Below are 26,015 nucleotides of genomic sequence, written 5' to 3' on the forward strand. Positions count from 1 at the left end.
AAGTACAGCTTACCTGTGTTCCAGCTCTCGTATGGAGAGGATCACTCCGGAAGTCGATGGCTTTTGCTGCACGGTGGCCAAAAAAGTGAAGTCGCTCTTGTTCTGGAACAGCTGGATTAATTTCTCACTCACATGAGGGGCTGCATGGATCTCTCTGTCTGTATCTAGGAGTCAAGAAGGAAATGCAGAAACACAGGGGGACAGAGAACAAGGAGGAGGAAAAGAGCACAGAACGAAGGAGAGAGTAAGGAAGAAAGAGAAAAGACACAGTTAGAAACCTCCAGAGGATCCCGGTTCCATTTTTCAGGCCCCCCGCCCTCGCTGATACTCTGCTTTCAGGCCCCACCCACCCCTTCATCCGGCAGCACTCATTCAACACCAAAACCGGAAATGCCACTTCCATCACTGTACCCACTTGTCACTTGGACAAATTCATCGTGGGCCAGCCAGTGATTTTCTGACAGAAATTGTGATGGGACACTGAGCAATGCGGCTGACTACAAGCAGATGAAGTTGCTATAAAAAAGCTGAGAGACCATCAGATAAATGGATCCTCAATTCAGAGAATCCAGTGTTTAAAGCAGGTCCCAAATGCCACTCACTAGGCTCCAGCGGGACTTTTCCCTATCAACTCAGTTTCTCTTCGTGAGGCGTAGAGGGAAACCTGTCCTTGCTTTGTACCCAGTGGAGACTGACTAGTGTTAATAATGCCAGACAATTCCACTTTTGATTAAACAATCTGTGATCTTTAAGGGTGCCTGGGATTTCTCTGTAAACATGGAGTGGATGACTCCACTCCTGAAATATTAAAGCGGAGGTCAATTCAGCATGCTTAGAGAACTGGGAGTCCAGCTAATCATGCTCCTGGCCAGGAATAGCTTTCTTCAAGTTCTGCATAATGAGACATTCATCATTTCATACCACGACCCTCCCCACCACGCCCCAATCATGATAAACTAGGTGTTCTCGCTACCGCACACCTCACCTCCTCAAATCAGAAACTCACCACCAACAGAGCAGAATTAAAACTTCAGAGGATGACAAACGAATACCAAAGGAATGTTTGATTCCTCCTCCCATGCCCTGACCCCATCCATCCTCAGTAGAAACACTCTGTTTTTCAAACTCCTGGAGAAATAACCAATACCTTCAAAAGCTCCGTGGCCCAAGCAACATCACAGACTATTTGGACCTTGAAGAACCTCATCCTGAAGAGTGATTTCTAACAGAAAAACAATCCTCAAGTTCTTGACCTTGGGCCTCAGTCTTCTCATCTCCAAAATGGGGGTGGGGTAGAGGAGGAGAGGGGAACCAGGGGATTTCTCAGGGCCTCTCCATCCTTGTATAATTCCTCGAGCTGCTATTGGAAGGACCATCTTCCATCTGTAGAAGTCTAGGCTATGCAAGGCAGGGAGTGACGTTGGTCCTCTATCTCGGAGGCACCTAACCCTAGTAGAGGACCTACTCACAGCCATTTGCTTTTCTACCCAAAGAAAGGCCTTCACCACTTCACTATTAAGTGGCAGGCTTTTAGTTTTTGTCAAGGGTGGAGCTAAGTGCCACTCAGCGAATGCTTCAACATCTTCTACAAAATCCCAGTCAAAGACTTTGCAGGATAATATTCAAGACCTATTAAATGTATGAAGCAATTGCTTTGTCAACTAGAGATCATTAGCAAACGTTTGTTAACATTTTTATACTGCTGGGTACACGTCCTAATAAATTCCACCTAAAATTTAGTGCCATGGACATATACACGTGTGCGTGGCTCTTGAGGTTTACATGTTTACTTTTGCCCTTTTTACGGTTTCCTTCTTTATTTGTCTCTTAGGAATTACCTAATGGGCAGTGTTGGCCCAGAGAGCTCCTCAGAGGTTCTGAAGCGGGAGCCCAATGCGAGAGGACAATGATAAGGCAGCCATGATATTCACAGCTCTTTCTTCCAGCAGCCACATCAGTGATGAGCGTCCTCACCTCTTACTCCGTTCCCTTGATATCACTGCAGCTCCAAGACCAAAGACACTCAAGTGTAAATCTACCACCCCCAATCTCTTCTTTAACAGACACGCTCAATATCCTTACTATCTCCACATGAAGGTCTAGTAAGCATTTCATATTGTATATGCTGAGGACAAAACCCTTGTTCTCCCCTCTCCCCTAGCCCTCTATTTTCTCCTGGAGCTCACAATCTTAGTAAATGGCAGCACCCAGATCAAGCCAAAAAGACCAGAACTTGTCCTTCAACCTTCCTTTTCTTCTACTCTCCAGATCCAATACAAGAGCAAATCATGAGGACACCCAGGTCTGGAAATCTGTCTGCTTCCCCCCAACTCCACTCAAACTCCTCTCCAAGCTTTCTCTCTCACTGGGGTACCTCCAACAGCCTAACTGGTCTCCCTGCTTCCATATTGCCTTGCTTTCTCCATTCTCCCCAGCAGTCAAAGAGCTCATTTTAACACCTAAGTCAGCATCCTTGCATTCTCTTGCTAAAAACACTCCATGGCTTCCCAATCCTCCCAGGATAAAAATCCAGGCTTTTTAGCATGGCCCGCAAGGTCACATACCAAATGACTTGCCTACGTCTCCCAATTCCATATTCTTCTTCCACACCCAAGCCCACTCCTGCCTCAGGGACTTTGTACTACTCTTCCCTTTGCCCACAGAGCTCTTCCCCACTTTCCCCAGGCCTGGTTCCATCAGCTCCAAGGGCAAATGCAACTCCTGGTCACTCCCTCCAAAGTAGGCTCTCCAGAAATACTGAATACACCACTCTGGTTCTTTTCTCCATACCACTTAATTATTGTAATCTTTCTTTGTATTACTTATACTCTCGTTTCGTGTTTGTTCTGTTTTTTACTGTTTTTCCTTTTTTTCCTCTCTAGACTATAGGCTCCATAAGGACAGGCAGATTTAATGAATCATTGTTGTATCCGCAGGTCTCAATGCCTGGCATTAAACAGGCATCCAATAAAGACACTTGAATTTATTTTCCATTTATTTTTATCATGTATGCTGCTATTTCAAAGAACCACAAATATTATGGCCAGAAAAGAATAGGATACCTTTCAGAAAAGGAGAAAATAAATGGTTATATGTCACATGTCCGTGGTTTTAAGTTTAAAGAAAAGTGTGTTCAGGGTCAATTCGGCCCCTCCTATTTATAGGACACCCCATCTAACAGTCTAATCCAATACAACCACACTGCTCATCATCCCACCCCTTTACAAAACTGCGTATTTCTAATCTGCCGACTTCTCATTTCTCTTTGTGAATGACTGACACATTGAAATAAAGAAACCCCATTAGCACTCACCAGAGTAAAACGTAAAAAACATCTATTTTCATACATGGAAACTTTATGAGCATTCTCATTTTCAGAAAAGCTCTTTCAAGTAAATGCTTACCATAACTCAGCTGCCAAAAGAACACCAGAAAGTAATTTCACTTCTTACAACAGAGAGGCAAGAACAGTGAACCAGGTTTCAAGGGACTGAAGACTACCAAGTTTGACAGATAACTAGCTATGTGACCTTGGATAAGACACTTTACCTCTCTGAGCCTCACACTCCATATCTGAAACTAGACATGACTGGAGATCATGGGGCTCAAGTTCTCTCTAGAACTTAAGAGTTCATTTCTGTTCTTCACCATACCCTGCTCCCAGCCACCCAGCAAAGGACAGGACTAAAGGTATTTTCTACCTATGAAACACCTCAATTCTACAATTCTCTTCTGCTGATTTTCCAAGGCAACATAAATGTAAAGTTATCAATTACTGGAACCAGTGATGGGTCACCTACTTCTCTTTCCAAGAGTTAATCGAGCTACCTATGAAAGCCAATTAATGAGAATCTATAGTAACTATTGTCCTGCTGTATGCAACCATTATGATGTGCTGTCTATATTATTGGAGAATATTCAATTCTGCTAGAGAGAACAAGAGAAACAAGTAGGATGAATAAAGCTCATAGGAAGTGTTAAATATAGATAGCAAGTTAGAAACCTGTAAAACGTGTTCAACATAGATCCAGTAAATGAAACCTAAATGTGTTGAACACAGATAACAAGGACTGAATGAGCATGATACCTAGGAATGGAATGGGGTGGAAGAACCAAGTCATAATGTACAAATCACAGCACCTTCAAAATGACAGCTAGATCATCCCTAAATCAGATCCCTATCCTGGACACTCATTCCATTCCCATTCTGGCCCCACGTGTACTCTGCCTGAGAAATGCTAATCAAACCCATCACTACTCACTAGACAGACGGGCACCTGCAGCTGGGACCAGGAGTACTTGCCATCCCCAAGAGTGGAAATGCACTGGCACCAGGCACCTCCCGTCTGCTGAACTCCACCTTTTTAGAACCTCCACTCCAGTCCATGTAACCTCCGCATCAGCAAAGGAGCTGATGGGGCAAAGACTGAACACGTGAACAATGCAAAACCCAGGAATCCAGTAAGGTGGCCCATCCTTTCCACAGCATGGACCCTATCCTACTCCATTTCTTTCCCTTGCTTCCTCCTGGACATTTTGGATTTATTTAATAAGCCACATGATAGGCGCGCCTGGGTGGCTCAGTGGGTTAAAGCCTCTGCTTTCAGCTCAGGTCATGATCCCAGGGTCCTGGGATCAAGCCCTGCATCCGGCTCTCTGCTCAGCAGGGAGCCTGATTCCACCTCTCTCTCTCTCTCTCTCTCTCTCTCTCTCTCTCTCTGCCTGCCTGTCTGCCTACTTGTGATCTCTGTCTGTCAAATAAATAAATAAATACAATCTTTAAAAAAAATAATAAGCTGCATGATTCAAACATCTGAATTTGGTTGGTGAAGTGGTTTTGTGACCTCTGGAGGAACCACCACCACTTAGAGTGAACATTCTACATTAAAAAAGTTGTCCTTCCAAACGTCCAGAAGTTTTATGTGATCTAGTTAAGAAGTGCTAAATCAGCAGCAAGGGTTAAGTGCTTTTTCTTTCCTAGGATGAAATGGCTCTACCTAGTCATTTTTAAAGACTAAAAATGCTAATATGATGATTAAGCATCAGTTAAAAAAAAATGTACTGGGTGAAGGGAGGAGATTGAAAAAATTAAATGAGGCTATTCACAGACCCTTCTCTGCCTGTTACAGAAGCAGCTTCATTGCCCTTTTGCCTGATGATAGGATAAGGATTTTCATTGTCAAACATACCTGTGTTTCCTCTGTGCCAGGCACTGTGCTTGCTGGGCACCAAGGAAACACAGTTCCTGCCCTTGAGGATAGCTGCTGTCTATCCTATCCCACCTGGGGAGGACAGGTAGAGAAGGGCAATGCACAAACGAAAGAGGGGGCAGTGGAGGCTGGGAAGGACACGGTGGAAGACAGAGCTTTGAACCAGAGGCAAAAAAAAAAAAAAATGAATAAGCATTTATCAGGCAGGAGAGAGAGGGAGAAGAGGGCACTCATTGCGGGACTGCTGTGCAGATGTGAACACCCATGTGTTTTCCATTATCCTGGCATTTTTCTTTCTCTGCAAGCATCCCTCTCGCCAGAAGTCCAGCAGGACAGAAGCTACTCTGCGCAATATCAGAGGAAACTCCCCACCGATTGACAAGCAGAAGGGGAAAAAGCAGCAGCAGCCAGAAACATGACAAAACAAACACCTGGGCAGCCCACCTCAGCCTTGACCGATGGAGAATTTGGGGGACATCTCAGTAATAACATCATGTTTAAACAGAGAACCTCACATATGGCAGAATCCAGATGGAGACTTGGCACATCCTTCTAGCCTAAGTCCCATGTAAGCTCGTGGTAAGATTGACCCCAAAGGTAAAGCAACACTTGTCAATTTGAACTAGGAGGTCGCTTTTCATTGAGGAGTACAGAGCAAGTTCGCCAATTCAGAACACGCCACTGTCCATGGGGCAACTCTGGCTGGGGAGGGGTAGAGGGAAGAGGCCTATTTTCCACTGTTTCCAGCCGTTCTTTAAGAAGGTCTAAAGTTATCGATCCAAGGAGCTTTCAAAGAAGTGGAAATCATGAGCAGAAAGTAGTTAGGGATGCTAGGAGACTCCTGGTTAATGTGTAAAGGATTTCTACCTTCACTAGCAAATTCACAATGACATCCCATTAAACCTCCATTAGCTCCAGAAGCCAGAGTCACGCGTAAATGTGTGTTCAGTTTATTGTGGTGCCACGTAGAGGGCCAACTGCTTTGCACATACCACTTACAGTAACCCTAGAAGTAGCCACTGTTATTTTTCCTCCTTTAGAAGTGAGAAAACTAAAGCTTACCACATTTTCTAAGACACTGGGCTAAGCCAAGGGGAGAGTCCAACCTGGCAGTCCGGTCTCTCAAACTACATTCCTTACTCTGCTACATCTGTTATGGAGGTGTGTGAGCTCCACGCTTGGATTATGTGGGAAAGGGACAAAGCCTCATCATACACCAGCACTGGACACTTTGTACTCGGGCAATATTTATGAGCAATCTATGTGTGCAATCCCTGAGCTAAATATCACTATTTCCCCCATTTTGCGAGTGAAGAAACAGAGGCACATAAGTTCTACAGCTTTACACAGCAAGCCAATGGAGATAAAAATGGCGTCTTGCCCCAGCAGAGTCCGCCATGATACTCCATGGCATTCGCCTGGTGCCCTTGCCTACTTGGCCATCCTCCCTCCCTTCCCTGTTCTCACCCCTCCTCACTCCTGCACTCCAGCCACACAAGCCTCCTTTTTCTTCCCAGGTCTGTGTTCCTCCACACGTAACATTCTTACATTTCCCTCTCCGTTTACTCAGCTTAATTGTCAATTCTTCAGGCTAGCTTTCTCTGACCACACCAAGCCAGCTCAGATTCCCTGTACTAGGTGTTCACTGTATTTATCATAACCATCAAGGCTTTGTGTGTAATCATTTTATTGCATATAATCATTTCATTAAGGCCAGCATGCCCACCAGACTGTAAATCCCAAGAGGAATGGTTTATCGATATATTCTCCACACTCTACAGAGTGCCCGGCATACAGATTATTAATGGAACAGAGGTTTGAGGCTCTATCTTGACTCCAAAATCTAGAGCACAGTGTAACAAAGGAGGTTTACCAAAGACACTCAACTAGAACCCCAACCTGCTGAAAAAAGTACATCAAAATTACAAGCTGCCTAAGGAATAATAAAGCTCTTCCATTAATGGAAGAGCATCCCCGACTCCTCCACTGGGGGACTCCACCTAAGAATTTTGTGACACACTGTATTACTATATGGCTCCATTAAAAGATTCTGGTATCTCCATAATTTTACTTATTAAATAGCTATGTTTAGGCAGCTCAAGTTCTTATAAACCTTTAAAAGTGTCAGTAAGGACAATCAAGGCACCCACTTGTCACTAAGAAATTAGCATACCAAGAGCCCTTCTCCTCCAGCGCAACCTGCCAGCGATCCGGTCTCCTCTCTGGCGCACATCCCTCCAGCCCCATCTCAGTTGGGCACCTCAGAGTAAAGAGATGTAAAACATGAACCCCACCTGTAACTGAGTCACAGGGCCAGGAAACAAGAGACTGATGAAAAGATGTTCATGGGATTAAGACTATCTTGTATAAGGTTCAAGCTTCCATTTACCAGATGCTTAAGTGGTAGGGATATGACACACAGCATGGGGACAATAATACCACGCTGTGTATTTGAAAAGGGCTAAGAGTAGATCTTGAAAGTTCTCATCACAAGAAAAAATTTCTAACGATGACAATGGGTATTAACTTCTTGTCTCATAATTTTGCAAAATATACATACATCATTCTGTTGTACACCTGAGACTAGGTTAGCACTCATATCTCAATAAACTTAGAGGAATAAAAAAAAAAGATGGCACTGTATACCAAAGAAGTTATCGACCAACAGTTAAATCAGACTATATATACTCAAAGGAAAATTATATAGAACAAGCATATCAGAAGTATTAGAACATAGGAAGCATCTAGGCAATGATGCCCAAGATGTACACAGGTACAGCATATAAGTGTACATTAAGATCTAGTTTTAGTGACACATGGCCCAGAGATAGGCCTGACCACAGGCCATCAATCGCTCCCACCAATAATTGGGAGCTGATGCAAAATTTCTTCCACAGATCTTGGTTTTCCAAATCGGAGAATTATCTTTAAGAAAATGTATGCTAAAGTGTTAGAATATATTATAAAAACAGAGGAGAAATAATCAGGGCAAGCCACAAAAGAAAATAAGCACCAATCACCTTGCTTTTAATCACATAATTGTGTCTCTTAAATCAATGAGGACATCCGATGCTCCCTGCAGCCAACCTTAACCAAGTCTGGCTTCCTATGGAATACCGTGCCCCTCCTCAATAGAGAAGGCTGGTCAGCTCCCCAGGATAATGCTGGGGCACTGCAGCATGGAGCCCCTGCCCATGACAGCTCAAGAGGAAGTCTATTTTGGCAGTAATTGAGAGCACAACCTCTTTGGGTAGCATTTTTTTTTAAGATTTTATTTATTTGACAGAGAGATGGAGAGCACAAGTAGGCAGAGCAGCAGGCAGAGGGAGAGGGAGAGGCAGGCTCTCTGCTGAGCAGGGATCCCGATGTGGGACTCGATCCCAGGACCGTGGGATCACGACCTGAGCTGAAGGCAGCCACTTAACCAACTGAGCAACCCGGGGGCCTCTTGGGTAGCATTTTATTTTTTTTTTAAAGATTTTATTTATTTATTTGACAGAGAGAGATCACAAGTAGGCAGAGAGGCAGGCAGAGAGAGAGAGACGGAAGCAGGCACCTGCCAAGCAGAGAGCCCGATGCAGGACTCGATCCCAGGACCCTGAGATCATGACCTGAGCCGAAGGCAGCAGCTTAACCCACTGAGCCACCCAGGCTAACCTTGGGTAGCATTTTAATCCACACTCTCAAGACTCAGATAAACCCAAAGGCATGCCCACCATACCGCATGAAGCTACAGGCACAAAAGGTCAGCAAGTGTAAGCACAAACATTGTTCCCACCACACGATGCTCTCCAGGGTCTTGTAAAAGACAAAAGGAAAGTCCTGGCCCTGCTCTCCAGCATCTACCATTCATCCACTTATTTCCTCGCCCACCACCTTTAAACATAAAGCTAAGACTTCTTCTAGTCACGAGGGGCTACGAGTCCAGGATGAAAGACACAAACATAGATGAAGGGGAGTGGTTTAGTTCAGAGCCATAAGCAGGCATGCTCAGGAGGCATCACAGGGCCAAAATAACCTGGAACGGGACCAAAGTGCCTCCTCAGAGACTTGATCCTACCATTAAGGGGCAGTGGAGGATCCCAACTGTCTGGTTCAGATTCCAACTTTCCCACTTAGCAGACAGGTTAACTTCTCCAAGGTCCTCTCTCTGCCTCAGACTCTTCATCTGTAAAATGGGAATAAGACTGCATCTACTCCCTGGGCCAAGTATGAAGATCCGATGACCACAGACTAAGTTCTTCCAACAGTACATGCCACGTAAGACACACACAATAATTTCTGGTCTATGTGGAACACAGCAGAGGCTGGCCTTGGGTCCTGGAGGGCTGGAAGACCAAACGACACCAGCAACCACACGAGAGACTTCTTGCTGCAGCTGGTCACAGCTGTGGCCCAGGAGGAAGGCAACGGGGAGGTGAGTGAGGGTTGCCAGCCACGGTAGAAGGGAGTCCATGGCCAGTTCACTCTTCTTTTAGATTGAAAACCGGTCATCATCTCTGGGGCTCCCAGCTACTCCAATCTAGGTCCAGCCAGCCAACACCCAGAACACGGGAGTTTTTGCTATGTGCTAGACATCAAGCTGAATACTTAACCTAACTTTGGCCAAGAAGCCTCGTGAGGTCACTAGTAGTGATGCTACCTCCATTTTATGAGTTACAAATACAAAGAGTTAAGTTTCCTACTAAGTAGTGTAGCTGGAATTCAAACTGTAGTTTTGGGCCAACAACAATGCACCCCTGCCTTGCCTTGCCATCTTCCAGTCTTGGCCCTGCTGGTGTTGGAATACCAGCTCCACCACGTACCTTCTGGAAGAGCCTGGTTAACTCCACTTCCTTCATCCTGGAGTGTCCTCGTCTAGGACACAGTGGTAATACCACCCACCCCACAGGGTTCAGTAGAAATAAAGATACATGGTACCTGCCCAGTATAGAGTATGTGCTTCCTAAGTACTTCCAGAATTCCCTCGAGGACTTTTCCACAAAGATTTGCAAAGGCGCCCCGGAGAGCTACACACTCAAGTCAGAGCTTCGACGGGGTCCAATGTGTTCACACACAGGATCACAGCCCATAGTCCTCACAACCCAATGAGTAGACACTAACAGCCTTGATTTAGAGAGGCTGCCTTGGACTCCCAGAAAAGGGACTTGTCCAAGATCCTACCTTCAGCAAGAGGCAAAGATGTGCTTTCTGAGTCCATTTCTGCAGTTTTGTTGTTTTTTTTTTTGTTTTTTTTCTGCACAGCTTCCCTAATGACAACATAATCAAGACAAGAAAATTCTTCCTCCAAGACCCTAAACTCCTCCATATATTGAGTTTCATCTCTAGCCTGGTTATGAAGTTTGAAGCAGTAAGCTGACCCAGTTATAATTAGTTCCCTTTTGTGCACAGTCCTAATTCTTGGGCATAAAAGACTTTTTAAATGCTGTACTGGCCTTGACCTTGCCGTATCTTCTCAAATTCAATAGTAAACAGTAGGGCATTGTGTTTAACAGCTATGCGCTCTAATTTACGATTATTTGTTATAAATCATTTTTACATGTTGCTCCAAATGCGGTTTTTCAAGAATAAAAATCTGCCTGCATTGAAATGCACAGTGATTTTAATATGCAAACCTCCTACAGAGATGATGTCTCATTTTAATTATTGTTTCGGTTTAATGGGTTTTCATTAAATTAGAGGATGGTGCAATTACTAGGGTGAACAGCTAATGTTTGAAAGGTAAGCTCCCGTGGCTCTGTGGGCAAAAAGACAGTTGTGGCAGCGAGAAGCAGAAAGCAATACTCCTCTGGATAAGCTTGTGTGCAGCTGGACAGAAAACTGCACTGGCTACTTCTTGCCCAGCCTCAAAACAGAGTTGGCTTCCCCTCGTGGAGATACGCAAACAGCTCTAAGCATGAGTTCACCTTGGGGTATCTTCAAACAACTTCTTTTTTTTTTTTTTTAAGATTTTTTATTTGTTTATTTGACAGAGAGAGAGCACAAGTAAGCAGAGCAGCAGGCAGAGGGAGAGAGAGAGAAGCAGGCTCTCTGCTGAGCAGGGAACCTGATGCCGGGCTCAGTCCCAGGACCCTGGAATCATGACCTGAGCCGAAGGCAGACGCTTTACCAACTAAGCCACCCAGGCGCCCCTTCATACAACTTTTTATCAGGAATCTGGGTTCCCCATCATCACACTAGAAGGAGCTCCAGGAGTACACAGCCTGCAAAGCTCGATGACAACCATAGGAGAATACTCCTGATGAGATGTTCTCTCCCATGTAAGGAACAGTTGGTTTAGTGGATTAATATCCAGCTTCGGGATGCCTGGGTGGCTCAGTTGGTTGGACCACTGCCTTCGGCTCAGGTCATGATCCCGGAGTGCCGGGATCGAGTCCCGCATCGGGCTCCCAGCTCCACAGGGAGTCTGCTTCTCTCTCTGACCTTCTCGTCGTTCATGCTCTCTCTCACTGTCTCTCTCAAATAAATAAAAAAATATTAAAAAAAAAAAATCCAGCTTCAACACAGGCTGTAGTGACCACCATCCTGTTAATTAGCAAACTGTTAGAGACTCAACAAGAAAGGACTGTCTTGGCCTGGACATTACCTCACCCCAGAAACTGCATGGACTTGGTATTTGGGGACCAATGGGACAGCATTACTGCAGACAGAGTGAGGGAAAGAATGAGAAGAGGAGAATGAGGGGAGGCCGAGAGGTAAATTTCCTTTACTGGGGTCCCAGTGGTCAAAGGTGAGAGGCATGACTTAATACTGGAAAGGATGGGGACTCGGCCTGATACAAGTCTGCACCTGGCGAAGGCAAGGAGGCTTGGAAAGATTCAAACATGCAGTTTTGTTTTTTTCCAAATGAGCTGAAGGAGAGAGGGCAGCTAGCTACAGGGGTCCTTCCAGAAGTAATTGGCCTATTATGTTAAGGCAGGCCTGGTCACTGTGTTTGCAAAGGAAGGAACATGGGCCCATCTCACTAGGCTATGGGAAAGAGGGGGAAAAAATATTTTCCACAACATTCTAAAAGAGGAAGAAATCATAAAGCAGGTTTAGTCCCAAGTAAATCAGCAGGAATTAAGAGATGAATAAGGTGCCCTCATCTGTGCAGCAACCCCCAAGCCTCCACCCCCACTCCTCTTCCCACCTCACCCCCATCCCCCTCCCATCCCACCAGCTTGAATCATTTTTGCTGGCCAGGGATACTACAGGAGGTTCTTTGCTCCATTATTACAAGTGCCCTGAAGATTTCTGACAGGGGTAAGAATTTGGAACTCAATATGATGCCTTTTCCCCCCTCCCCTCAGCTCCTTTAACGCCACCATCCAAAAAAGCACACAATCAGCTCTTGATCACGTGAAATAATCTACGTACATGCCTCGTTAACTCATTAGTTCCAGAGTCACTGCTGGGGAGGTCTCCCTTGGCATTTTTCCATCTGCCTTGGCCACAGGGTGTCTGTCTCTGCTTCGGGGTTCCTGGGGAAACCTCACAACCATTGGCCTTTCGACTCTGTGCCGAGCAGGAACAGTGAAGCTTTATGGACACCTTGAACTCCAGACTTTGCACAGAAGCTCCAAGAAAGGGGTGTGTCTTCTTGCCATGCTTTTTTGAAACCTGACCTCCTCTTTGGAGATTTTATTCTGAGCATATTAAACATTAATGTCACCTTTGAAGTGAATCACTGAAAACGCTTACTCTTGAACTCCTAACGGCTCTCTGGCTCCAAGATGCTTCGTGGCCAATTTCCCGCTACCACCTTCCCCAACAAGATCTGCAACTAAGGGCTAAAATTACAATCCCCATTTCCAGAAGCTTTTCTCAAGAAATGAAAAGGTCGATTTGGGGAAAAATTGGTCTTTTGTCATCGTTGCAAATACCCTGGCTCCTGCGTGTCCTAGGGTGACCCACCTGAGCTGCCAGTGGTCAGTCAGTGATTCCTTCCGGGTTGTAAAGAGCACCTTCATGGTCATTCATCTCAAAGGGGGCTTCGTCGGGCTTCTGGAGAGTTTCTCGTATTCTGGCATGGTCTCACTTGCCCAGCAGATATCCTTTTTGGCTCCCCGAACTACCCCCTCCTAGAATGGTGGTTAGGTCCTCCCTGTGCAAGCACCCGTGGGCCACAGGTGGGCCGAGTGCCAGGGCACGGGAGGCACGTGGAGTTCCGCAGCCCAACGTCTCCCACCTGCAGCTCCTGCTGCCTTATCCACGCCGATCCAAAGGCCAATCCAAATCCTCTCTCGGAGCCCCTACCCCATTCCTGCACTGGCACAAGGCTCTATGGCCCCAGATGAATGGGAATTTCCCTTCCTACTCCACAATTCAAATATGTACTGTGGGACATGTTCTCTGTGGCCTGTAGCAGGTTCTGTACCATGGGGATTAAGACACACACACAGTCAGGAGGGAGCCATCCAGCCAGTGTTTTTAGCTGTCTGGACCCGCCCCACTTATTTGCCCAGATCACACAATCTGCATCTTGCCAAACCCAATGGTCAGTTCTCAGTCCTCAGCCCCATGGACCTCTCCGTAACCTAACAGTTGTCCCCTCCCTCTCTGAGGCACTGTAGTTTTCCTACAACTGCTGGGGCCATCTTGAAGCATCTTCATTCCCTCTGCTGCCTCCTCTCTAGTTATACAGTCATTTGCCTTGTGTGCCAAGATATGGGAAGATTGGAAAACACTACCCTGTGTTGTCGTAGAATTTGAGATCAGCCGACTTGGAATGTGCCATCAGTCCTGACACTTAGTATCTAAGTGACAGGTCATTTAATCCCGCTGCAATTCTGTTTCTCTCCCATTAAATGGTAATATAGTCATGATACGTATACCACAGTAGCAACATGACAAATATATGCCATCATCTCCATGAACAGTTTTAAAATGTTTGTCGCTGTCACTGTCTCCCTGAGTGCCAGGGGTCAGGCGCCACCACGTGAGTCACACCCATGCAGAGGCTACACGGGAGGGCTTCCTCTCACCAGCTTCCTCGAGGAGATGACAAGCTAGCAGTGTGAACAGGTGGACAGAATCCAGTACGATGAAAATAACTCCCGAGTGAATAAATATCCCGCACTGAATCCATGAATACTTTGGACTAGAGATGGGAGGCCATGAGCACAAGGATGGCAGGGGTTGCTGGGTATCTCCGGATACATCAGTGAGCGAGTGAGGAAAAACTAAGCCCCCTGTCAGCAGAGGAAGCCAAAGGAACAACAGTTGGCCTTTTCTTTCCCCCAGTGAAGTTGATACACCTTTTTTTAAAGTGTCTCACAATGTAACCAACTCACAATGTAACCAATGGCTTCTTTCTTCAACTCTTTTTTACTGTCCCACCACACCTATAGGGCGTAGGTACACTTTTAAATGGGCTTTTCTGGCTTCTAGTTCCCCAAATCCTCCTACCACTGGTACCAAACAATCCAGATCCCGTATTCTATTTTTAAAAAATGAGAGAAATGAAAAAGCAACACCACAATATTTTGATCAACCACAGAGTAATAACGTGAGCATGATAAATGCAAAGATGCCTGTCAGCGTTTCTATTTATGTGTAACTTCTGATGGAGCCCTCCCCTTAATTATGCTCTTCTTCACTCTGCGTAGAGTCTGTCAGTGTGGGGCCGGGGGTAACTGAGCCCGGGAGCCCCAGCCGGCAGAAATATGTGCCACACACCCTTTCGTTCCATGCAACTTTCCCAAGTGAATTATTGGAGAGATTTAAGAATTCTTCAAAAATGTCACAATAATAACTATTTTATCTTTGTTATGCCATAATTATGATTTGGAGCTTTGCTTTTCTTATTTCATCCAGGCACACACCACAACTCATGAATAAAATATGACAAGTTTGATAGCAGCCATTGGAGAGGGTTCATCCAAACCAGCTGACGTGCTTCGAGTACAAAGAGCTTTTGTATTCCGACAGCCTTTGTTTCTGGGACGGGCTTTTATCTCAAAGAAGGACCACGTGCATTTCTCCCACCACCCCACAGTTCCTGCCTTCAGCACAACACCTGAAACCGTGTTTACTTTGTCTTTTAATGAGGACATTTCTAAACAATTAGGCAACAAATCACAAAACCAAAGGGCGCTCTGCTCACCATGAAACTGACTTGAAACAACACATCAAACAATTGACTCCAAGAGACACAATGGGAATCACAAACCATCGCATCAAGTATGTGACTTTACATCTTGGAACTCATTCACATCCCTGCACCCAATGGCAAGATATTTAAAGCACCCACAAAGTTCTCCTTCAAGAGGTTTCCACTCCCCAGCAGAGGCTGCGGGTCCCTTCAAAGTTCAGGCTCTGGCATGTCTTTCAAAGAAATAAATGTGAAAAGGAAGGGAAAGGAACGGGTGGTTCTGCAAAACCATCAGCATTTATCATATGGCCCAAGGGATGTCAGACTTCAAGTTTCAAGGTTTCATTTTTTAAAACGAATCTCTGAGCATCTTGTTCTATCACACATATAAAACCAGCCTGCTTCCAAGTTCCCCTCCAAATGCAATTTTTTTCCCCAGAGTTTGTTTCAAAATATGTAAGTGCAAAAAGACATTTTAAAGTCGCTGCTTGCCTAGAATTTGAAGGACGAAGATTTAGACCTCCAAGACGGAGCAATGTGCCAATCTCCCAAAGTCGTGGGCTTGTCTGTAGAGCTTGACAAACAAAGCCAAGATTAAGCTGAGGCTGCAAAACATTTCTCACACTCCTCCAGAAAGTCAACCCCAGTACCATCAGGCAAACCCGAATGCAAAGGCTTAAGCATATGTTGTTTTCTTGTGTGTACTGGGCAAAAATGCACAGTGAGAACGAAGTTTGCGAAATGGTGGGTCTACGTTGTTTTTAACTGCACCCAGGTGCTCCAAACACCAGGCAATCTTCACCGGTGCCCCCTTCCACCCACTAGAACCAGTGGAAGCTTGGGTGAATGGCTACTTGTTTGCAGCAGGGATCTCTGAGGAGGTGAGTTTCGTCATGCTGTCATGTTGCAATGAACTGTGCCTTGCCACCAGCTGACACTTCATGACATCGGGCAACCCAAAGATGGTGAGGTGAGGTGCGGGGGGAAAACTAAAATTCTTCCTCCACCACCCGCTCTATGCCCCACACTCCCAAATTGCACGCCAGACATGCCTGCAGTCTGTACAGCAAGACAAGACTGAATATTTGGCAGCTAAATAAGGTGGCAGCTTGAACACTCATGAAAAAGAGCTAATTTTTACTTCCACAAGACAACACACAATCACAGTGTTTGGAGGTCTGAGAGACTGACCATTCGGAGATACTGGGCAGAGCCTCCCTTCCTTCAGACCTGATATCTGGAAGAGGCCAAATGAGGCCAGGGAATACGGCAGCAGCATGTAAACCTGTAACAGACACTATCAAATGGGATTAGACCTCAAAAAGCAGGTTTAGTGGGAAAAAAAGGAAGGGAAATAAAAGATTCCCAAGCATATGTCAGTATTAATGACAAATCTTGATTTTTAACTCAAAGGACCTCAAAGGGCAAATCTCAAGGTCCTGCGTGAGAGCCAGCAGCTGACTTCTGTTACCATGGGTCCTAGTGGGTCACTCCCTCTGTCCTCCACAGGCCAGGCACTGCCTTCCACACTCCATTCGCCTTCCTCTCGCACCCAGGACTCCAGGGCAAAGTACAACATACTTCCAATCGACTGTTCCAGATAAAGTCTAGGGACTCATGGTCTGGGACATGAGACGAACCTGCATTTGAGCCAACTCCGGTGTGCACCCAAATGTTTCTGGGGCTCTCCAATCACAACTTTAACAGGAGCTGGTCAGCAGCCTCCCAAGCACAGCGTGAGCAGCAGAGAACTGGCCACACTCGTCAAGTCAACCAAAAGGAGGAGTCAAACATCCTTGAGAACATTACAACCATATGCACTCCAGCCTAAACCTTTCACTGGTGGTACAGAAAATGCTGGCATTTCTCAATTCGAGTGTTAAGCCCCATTTTCATATGTGGAAGAGGGCATGGTGGCTGCTGAGTGGAGACCCAGAGGCTACAACTATGAGCAAGCTCTCTCCTCACCCCACACCACCCAGCCACGCTCTGTTCTGAGACTTCTGTTTGGCAACTGAGGAAGAAAAAAGGAAGAGACTGTTGTTGTTGTCATCGTTGTTATGATGGCAGTCTGAAGGGAGAGAATGAGGACTGCTCCCTCCTCTCCAGGCCTTTGCGCAGGCTTTGAGCGTCTGTGTCTAGAGAGAGAAGATCTCATAAGAGATGGGGTATTTTCTTGAGAGATTTTTATGGATTCTGGGCAAAGCAAGGATACCTGGGGGCCATGAGACAAGTGTAGAGTAATTCAAATAAGAGTCTTTCTCCTCCTTTAAGTGAGGAACATTCTGCTCCTCCAAGGGTATGGGTCCCAGGCCAAAGCAGGGAGAAGAGCTCCATCCTCAAACAGAGCAAGAACCTCCTAGATCCATGAAGATTGGCATCTCTGGGGTCCATCAAGGACAGCATGGACAGAAGTAGTGACTCATAAGGGGTTCTGTCAGGCCTAGCAAAGACAAAACTCCCAGCAGATTCCAGAACTGACCACAATAGAGACAAAGGAACAACTTGCCCAATGGTGGATGAAGCTCTCAGACTGAGAGGTGAGGTGCCATAGAAGGGATCCCAAAAAGACTTGGGGTTCCTGAGTTTTTGCACATAAAAGCTAAAGGTTCTTCCTGGGCAGAATGGAACAAGAACAAGGGCTTCATGGTCATTAGCAACATTGTGGTTACATTCGTATTCACAGCTTTGTGAACCCTCCTAACATCTGAGTCTCCCTTAAAACAAGCCATCACTGCTATGATGAGCAAGTGTTGGCGAGGGTGTTGAGACAAGAAGACTCCTTGTGTACTGCTGGTGGGAATGTAAACTGTGCAATCACTAGGGAAAACAGTATGGAGATTCCTCAAAAAATTAAAAACAGAACTGCCATATGATCAAGCAATCCCACTTCTGGTACATATACAAAGGAAATGAAATCTCTACCTCAAAGAGATATCTGCACCCCTGTGTTCACTGCAGTATTATTAGTAAGAGCCAAGACAAGGGAACAAGTTAGGTGTCCACTGACAGATAAACAAAAAAAGAAAATATACACCCACATATGCACACACACACATACACAATGGCATATTATTTGGCCATAAAAATAGAAGGAAATCCTGCCATTTGCAAGGACGTGGATGGACTTTGGGGGCATTACGCTAAGTGAAATAAGTTATACAGAGAAATACAAATACTGAATGATTTTTACTTCACTTAAAAAGGCACATTTATAGAAAGAAAGAGGAGAATGGTGGTTACCAGAAGCTGGATGGAAGATACTAGTGAACTCATTAGTAGATGTTGGTCAAAAGATACAAACTTCTGGGGCGCCTGGGAGGCTCAGTGGGTTAAAGCCTCTGCCTTCAGCTCAGGTCAGGATCCCAGGGTCCTGGGATCGAGCCCTGCATCGGGCTCTCTGCTCAGTAGGGAGCCTGCTTCCCCCTCTCTCTCTGCCTGCCTCTCTGCCTACTTGTGATCTCTCTCTCCCTGTGAAATAAATAAAATCTTTAAAAAAAAAAAAGATACAAATTTCCAGTTATAGAAGGAATAATTCGGGGGATCCAATGAACAGCATGGTGAGAAGAGTTAACATTGTATTATATACTTAGAAGTTGTTGAAAGAGTGGATATGAAACATCCTCATCAAAAAAAAACCATAATTGTAGGAAATGATGGATATTAACAAACTTTACTGTGATAATCACTTTGCAATACATATCAAATCATCGTACTATACACCTTAAATGTACACAATGTTATAGGTCAGTTATAAATCAATGAAGTTGGAAGGAAAGTCATTCGTGGCATGAAGTAGAAGCACCCAGCTACTGAGGCACTTCAATGTGGGCTTCCTCCATGAGGACCATGGGTGCTCTGAATATCTGAGCCTCCAGGTCAGCCCACGGGGAGCACTGAGCTGAACTGCAAAACTACAAGAAGCAATTACTGAAATGCCCTCAAACTTTGAATATGGGGCATAGGAAGGGAGGCAGGTTAATGTCAGAACTGAGTTTAAAATGCAACGAGATCCCTGATATGAGGAATTTGAGAGGCAATGAGGGGTAGGGAAGGAAAAAATGAAACAAGATGGGATCAGGAGGGAGCAAAACCATAAGAGACTCTTAATCTCACAAAACAAACTGAGGGCTGCTCAGGGGGAGAGGGGTAGGGAGAGGACGGTTGGCTTATGGACATTGGGGAGGTATGTGCTATGGTGAGTATGATGAAGTGTGCAAGCCTAACGATTCACAGACATGTACCCCTGGGGCAAATCATACATTATATGTTAATAATATATAAATAAATAAACAAATGCAATGAGAGACATACTTAGGTAAGAGCAAGGGGGAGGAAGGAGAAGTTTCTCAGGCAGGTCCACATTTGAGAGCCATCTGTGCTCCTTAGCAGCTGCACGACCTTTCTGAGCCTCAAATTCCTCATCTATAAAATACAGGTAAAACTCTGGAGCTCACAGATTATCATGACATATGGCAGGCTCTATAAAGATCGGTTCCTTCCCCCGTTGCCTCCCTTTCATTGTCCCAACCTACAGAATTCCCTTGCTTTTAAGATATTTGTTACATAAACAATAGAAAAGCAAAATATTACATGTATAGATTCTCACCAACAGAAGGGACCCTAACACAGTGGACCTCAAGTGGGGTGATTTTGCCCCCAGGGGACACTTGGCAATGTGTGGAGACATTGTGATTGCTACACTTGGGAGGTGCTAATGAAATCTAGGCAGTAGAGGCCCAAGATGTTGCTAAAGATCCCAGAACGCACAGGACAGTCTCTCATAATACAGAATGATCCAGCCCCAAATATCAGCAGTGCTTTGATGGAGAAACACTGCCCAAGAGGATCTCGGACCCACCCTCCCACTAATTCAGGAATGTTCTCCATAATATCTCTGAGAGACGGTCTTCCCAGCTTCTACCTAAACACCCTCAGGGATAAACCCACCCACTGTTGAAGAGTTCTAATTCAAAATTTCTCTCCTTAGATTCATCAAAATAAAGAACTTTCCGCCAGTTGATCCTATGGTGATCTCCTCTTCTCAAGAAGATACATCAGAAACCTCCTGTGTTTATCAAGTAGCTGGTCTACTGTAGGTTCTTAAGTGCGCAAAGTCCTGGGGGAGAACCAAGTGTGAACAGAGCCCCTGTGTTCAGGAAGGTTACAACCTCCCTGAGCAGACAGATGAAAAAAGTGCAAAATTAGGCAGAATAAAATGTGGCTAAGGTAAAATTTTAAGGAATATGCTGAATCTTCCCATGGGAGAAAGAACCCATTTAATTCAAACTGAAGTCATCCAAGACTGGTCAAGAAAAGACGTGGTACATGTAGAGAAGTTACAGAGGCTGAAGTGGAGCCAGGGACATCTCTAGCTGACAAGACACCGAGAGCAAAGACTGGCATCATGAGAGTTCACACATACTTAAAGCCCAGCAGTAGGATGGACAAGGTTCAGAATCAGGAAGTGATGTGAGATATGGGTTGGAGCCAGACTCATAGAAGACATCAAATGTCATGCTAAGAAATCTGGATTCTTCAAGCCATACTCTGAATAGGGCCGTGCCATAATGGGTCCTATGGGAGGACTACAATAGCCACAGCTTCGCATGTGGACCAGAAAAGAAGCAGATGAGGAATGATATGGGGGGAAATCAGGATGAGGAACTGTCCAAGACTGAACTGTGTCGCTCCAAAATTCATATGTTGAAGCCTTACTCCCCAACGTGATGGTAACTGGACTTAGAGCCTTTGGGAGATAACTGGGTTTAGATAAGGTCATGAGGGTGAGAGTCCTCACAATGGGATTAGTGCCCTTATAGAAGAGACTAGAGAGCTTGTAGTCTTGCAATTTTAAGCTCCGTCTCAACCTTTCTCCCCCCATACCACTCCCACCACATGGGAATACAGCAAGACATTAGCCATCTGCAAGCCAAGAAGAGAGGATCCTCACCAGAACCTAACCATGCTGGCACCTTGACCTTGGACTTCCCAGCATCCAAAACTATGAGAAATATAGTTCTATTGCTTAAGACTCCCAGTTTATAATATTTTGTTACAGCAGCCCAAACTAATACATGTTATGAAAAAGCAGGGGGAGTATACAAAAGCTCAAGGAAGAGAAGGCATGGCTCTCACACCAGGTTCTGAAGGCAGGGGACATGACTACATGCTCAGGTGGAATAGTTAGCCAGACATATGCATGTACACGGCTTGTGGGTTGGGGAGCTGTTTCCCAATCTCTCTTGGAGTAAGGCAAAATATCTGAATTGGGTGAAACAGCATTAGGGTGTCTTTCTTCTACTTTTGTCAGCAGAGCTATGATTCTGAACTTTCCACAAAGGCTAAAAAACAGTCAAGTCCACATTAAAGCTCTACGGATGATGCACTGTCAAATGTAACTCTCCAAAATGACAAACCTATAGAAAGAAAATTACAGAAATTAGGTTCATTGTAATTTTGGAAAATTGAATTTTTATATCGCAGTTGTTGGTGCTCTACACTTTACATCATTTTCCTTTAATATCAGTATAAAGCACTCAATCTTCCTTTCTTGGGAAGAGCTGTTTCTTTGGATTTTCTTTATTGAGATCATGACCTTCCTTTGTTGCTGTAATCAATGTCGTTTCCTAGTAAAATATTGACAAAATGAGTAGATGGAAGTTAATATATTGGCATCCCTCCTTGGCAAAAATAAAAAGTTGAAGACACTGCATCATTTCCTAAATTGTTTTTGCAACACTACCAAATTGTGAAACCCTAAATTCCAGAAGCCATCAACCCAAGGTTTGATAAGTAATCCATGATGTCTTCATCCAAGCCACTGATAAAAACTACCAGCCCAGAAAGAATTTCGTACAAAATCCGATCGAATGGCCCTGGGGACCACCCTGTAAATCAACAGTGATTCATGAATTAACATTTTTAGGAAATGTTTGTTCAAGCAACTATAAACCCACCTAACTATATTATCAACAAGTTCACATGTAACAATCTTGCCCAAAGATTATCCTGAGAGACTGTGCTAAAGGTCCCACTGAAATCAAAGCATACTTGTCTGCAAGATAACAATGGATAAAACTGGTCAAGAAGCCAGAGGTAGCTGGATTTTTTTTTTTTCTGCTTATCATGAACTTCCCCATTTTTTAGTATCTACACCATTCCCCAAGCCTGTCTATATGGTTCAGGTGTTGACTACACCCACAATGGCACAAGTAGACACGTGACATAGGCTGGCGCATTTAGCGTCAACCATCCTCCTGAACACAGGTGTCTGACTCAGGGATGGTTATATAACCCATGACAGTCCAATGAGACATAGTTCCAAAACTTCTGTTTTACTTATTGACAAAAAAAAGAGGCACCTTTCCACTAAGATTCTGGAAAGAATGTAAGTCTGGGGTCCTAGGGACCACCTTGCTCCCCAGAGGAGCAGCTGACTTAAATACAGCCAGCCCAAAACAGAGCAGAGCTAAGAGACATGGAGAGAGTGAAATTAAATCATTATGACATCAAGAGAGCTCTTTAATCTAAGAAGACACATGCCACTTCTATCACCAACTTTGGTTACATGAGCCAACTAAATTTCTCTTTTTTACATAAGCCCTGAGTTGGCTATTGATCTATTGCAAGTACAAAAGTTTGGCTGGTACATAAGATTCTCTTAAAAATGTGAGTTTGGCAAGTCCTAGCATTTCATTTATCACACAGACATTCATGGGCACCTTCACAGTTCCAGGCACTGTGCTAAACTCCGGGATAACTTGGAGAATAAACTTGGCGCTGGCATTTAAAGAGGTAGTTTAGGAAAGGAGACAAATAGCTATGGACACAAATGACAAGAAGATATGTGGTCAGGGCTAGAGTTAAGTATAATTAATGGGGGAGCACACAGACCAAACTTAACTGATTCTCCCTTTCAGGGTCCAAAAAGCCATCAGAGAAATGGGGACATTTGACTGGGTTCTTGAACTAGCTCCAGGGGAACCAACAATTTCTCTTTTTCTTTTTATTTTTTTTTTGAAGATTTTATTTATTTATTTGACAGAAAGAGAGAGAGAGAGCACAGCGGGGGGAGGGGCAGAGGGAAAGGGAGAAGCAGTTCCCCCACTTAACAGGAAGCCCAATGCAGGACTTGGTCCCAGAACCCTGGGATCATGACCTGAGCCAAAGGCAGTCATTGAACCAACTGAGCCACCCAGGCACCCATCTTCTTGTGCTCCCATCTGTTTAGTTAAAGAAGAAATCTAGAATTTTGCCAAGAAGAGATATTAAGATCACTAAGCTACACTTTCTGGAATCCACAAATTCTCCATTAAAAATAATGTTGTTTTTTTTTTCCAGCCCTTCAGCACCTCCCTCATTGACCACGAATTCCCTAAGATCCCAGGACAGAGGCTGGATGATCAAAACTAAATCTACCATATGTCTCAGAATGAGATGCATCTGAGCCTCAGAGCTAAAACTTGTTTAAAGCACTTTGAGGCTCTCTTTCCATTTCATAACTAAATTGGGCAGTAATTTTCCCTTATTCCTGTTTGCACCACATGTCCTATATTAAGAGTGCTGACAGAAATGAGAGAAAGTGTGTCCATGTCATCTGTTAATCTTACACTTTCTATTCCAAGCATAGTGCCCATGCCTACATTTTCCTGTTACTTCTCCCAGATACAGTTAATGGTAAGATCTTAAAGCCAAGGTCATTTCTGGCACATGAGATATATCTCTGAAATCTTCTGTTTAAAAGCCAATAACTTGGGTAAAGAATAACTTTTGATCTCACTTGTTATACTTTCATTTAATAGAGACAATTCTCAAAGAAGCATCAGTTTCTCTTTGCCATTTGTATAAGACATGTTTATAAATGTTTGACCTCCCACAGTTCTGCTGCTAAAACAGCTACCCCCAAAGCTGAAGAAAGCTAGAGTTGGCACCAGATCATCTCAATAAATACAGAAAAAGCAATCAACAAAAATGCAACCACCATTCAGGATGATAGGAAAACAAAAAACACTCTTAGCAAGTAGATCTTAAAAGTTTTCATTAAAGAAAAGAATATTCTGTAGCCATGTATGATGACAGATGTTAACTGTCTGATGTCTAGATGTTAACCAGACTTGCGGTGATCATTCCGCATATATATTGAATCAGGTACACCTAATGTAATAATATATTACATTGTAATGTAATGTAGTGTAATATCATTATACCTCAATTAAAAAAAAAAACCTCTTAGCAAATGAGAATAGATGACAACCTCCTCATTCTGATACAGGGCATCTATAAAATAACTAACCAAATAAAACCTCCAGGTAACATTATACTTAATGGTGAAACGTTGCTTTCCTTCTAAGATTGGGACAGAAATGTTCAGTATCCCTTCTATTTAGCCTTGTATTAGAAGTTTTAATCAGTGCAATAAGGCAGGGAAGGAAATCAAAGACAAAAGACTGAAAAGAAAGAAGAATGTCATTATCAACAGAGGACATCCCTGTAAATAAAGAAAACCTTATAGAATGTGGGAAAGAAAATAAAAGAATAAGTGGACTTAGCAAGGTCTCAAGATAAATTATCAATATATAAAAGTTAATTGCAATTCTATCAAATAGCAACAAATAAACATAAAATGTAAACTGTATTACATTTAAAGCAGAATCTAAAACATCAAAGAATAAATCTAAAGAAAGACACGCAACACCCCCACACTAAAAACCATAAAATAATGATGAAAGATATTTTAAAAACTTAAACTGATATAGAGATATATAATGTTCACTGACTGATTCACAGAAAATTCATTATTTTTAAGATATGCATTATTCCAAACTGATACAAAGATTTAATACAATCCACATCAAAATCCCAGTAGAATTTTTTGAAGAAATTGAAAAGCTGATGCTAAAAATGTAAATTAAAATGAAAAGGATCTAGAATTACCAAGCAATCATGTAGAAAAGAACAAAGTTGGAATTACCACACTATCTGATTTCAAGACTTAGAATTAAAAAAGAAGAAAAAGTTTTACAATAAAGCTTCAATAGTCAAAGGGTATAAATCATATCATCAGAACAGAATGGAGAATCCAGAAATAGACCCACACTATGTAGTCAAGTGACTATCGAAGTCACTAAGTCAATGTAACAGGAAAAGGAAGTGTTATTAACAAATAGCAACAGAGGAACCAGGTGGTGGGTAATAGGGAGGGCACGTACTGCATGGAGCACTGGGTGTGATGCCAAAACAATGAACACTGTTATGCTGTAAATAAACAAATAAAAATAAATATAAAAAAAAAAGAACATATAGATATCTGTATTTTTAAAAATGAACTTCAAATTTTTCTCACACCACACACAAAAATTAATTCCAGATGCATCAAAGACCTACACATAAAAGCTGGAACTGTAAAGTTCGTAGAAGATAAAATTTCCTCATAACTCTAGAGTAGTCAAGGATTTCTTTTTCTTTCTTTTTTTTTTTTTTTAGAAAGAGATCACAAGCAGGCAGAGAGGCGGACAGAGGGGGAGGGGGAAGCAGGCTCCCCGCTGAGCAGAGAGTCGGAGGGACTCCATCCCAGGACCCTGAGACCATGACCTGAGCTGAAGGCAGAGGCTTAACCCACTGAGCCACCCAGGTGCCCCTAGTCAAGGATTTCTTAGATAAGACATAAAAAGCAAAACAAAAAGGAAAAAAAATAATATATAATAATAAAAAGCAAAACAACAACAAAA

At 43.8% G+C, this 26,015-nt stretch overlaps 1 protein-coding gene across 2 annotated transcripts in view; it reads right to left on the bottom strand.

The window, feature by feature from the left end:
• The window catches only part of NELL1 (neural EGFL like 1), an 860,623-nt gene that overhangs the window by 787,361 nt on the left and 47,247 nt on the right, over nucleotides 1-26,015 (bottom strand). For both annotated transcript variants that reach the window (XM_046016014.1, XM_046016013.1), the window contains exon 3: nucleotides 14-164. In XM_046016014.1, coding sequence (XP_045871970.1) covers nucleotides 14-164 — 151 coding nt within the window. The remainder of the gene's footprint in view (nucleotides 1-13; nucleotides 165-26,015) is intronic.

This window comes from Meles meles, chromosome 8, assembly GCF_922984935.1.
Source record: "Meles meles chromosome 8, mMelMel3.1 paternal haplotype, whole genome shotgun sequence".
Taxonomy (NCBI): Eukaryota; Metazoa; Chordata; class Mammalia; order Carnivora; family Mustelidae; genus Meles; species Meles meles.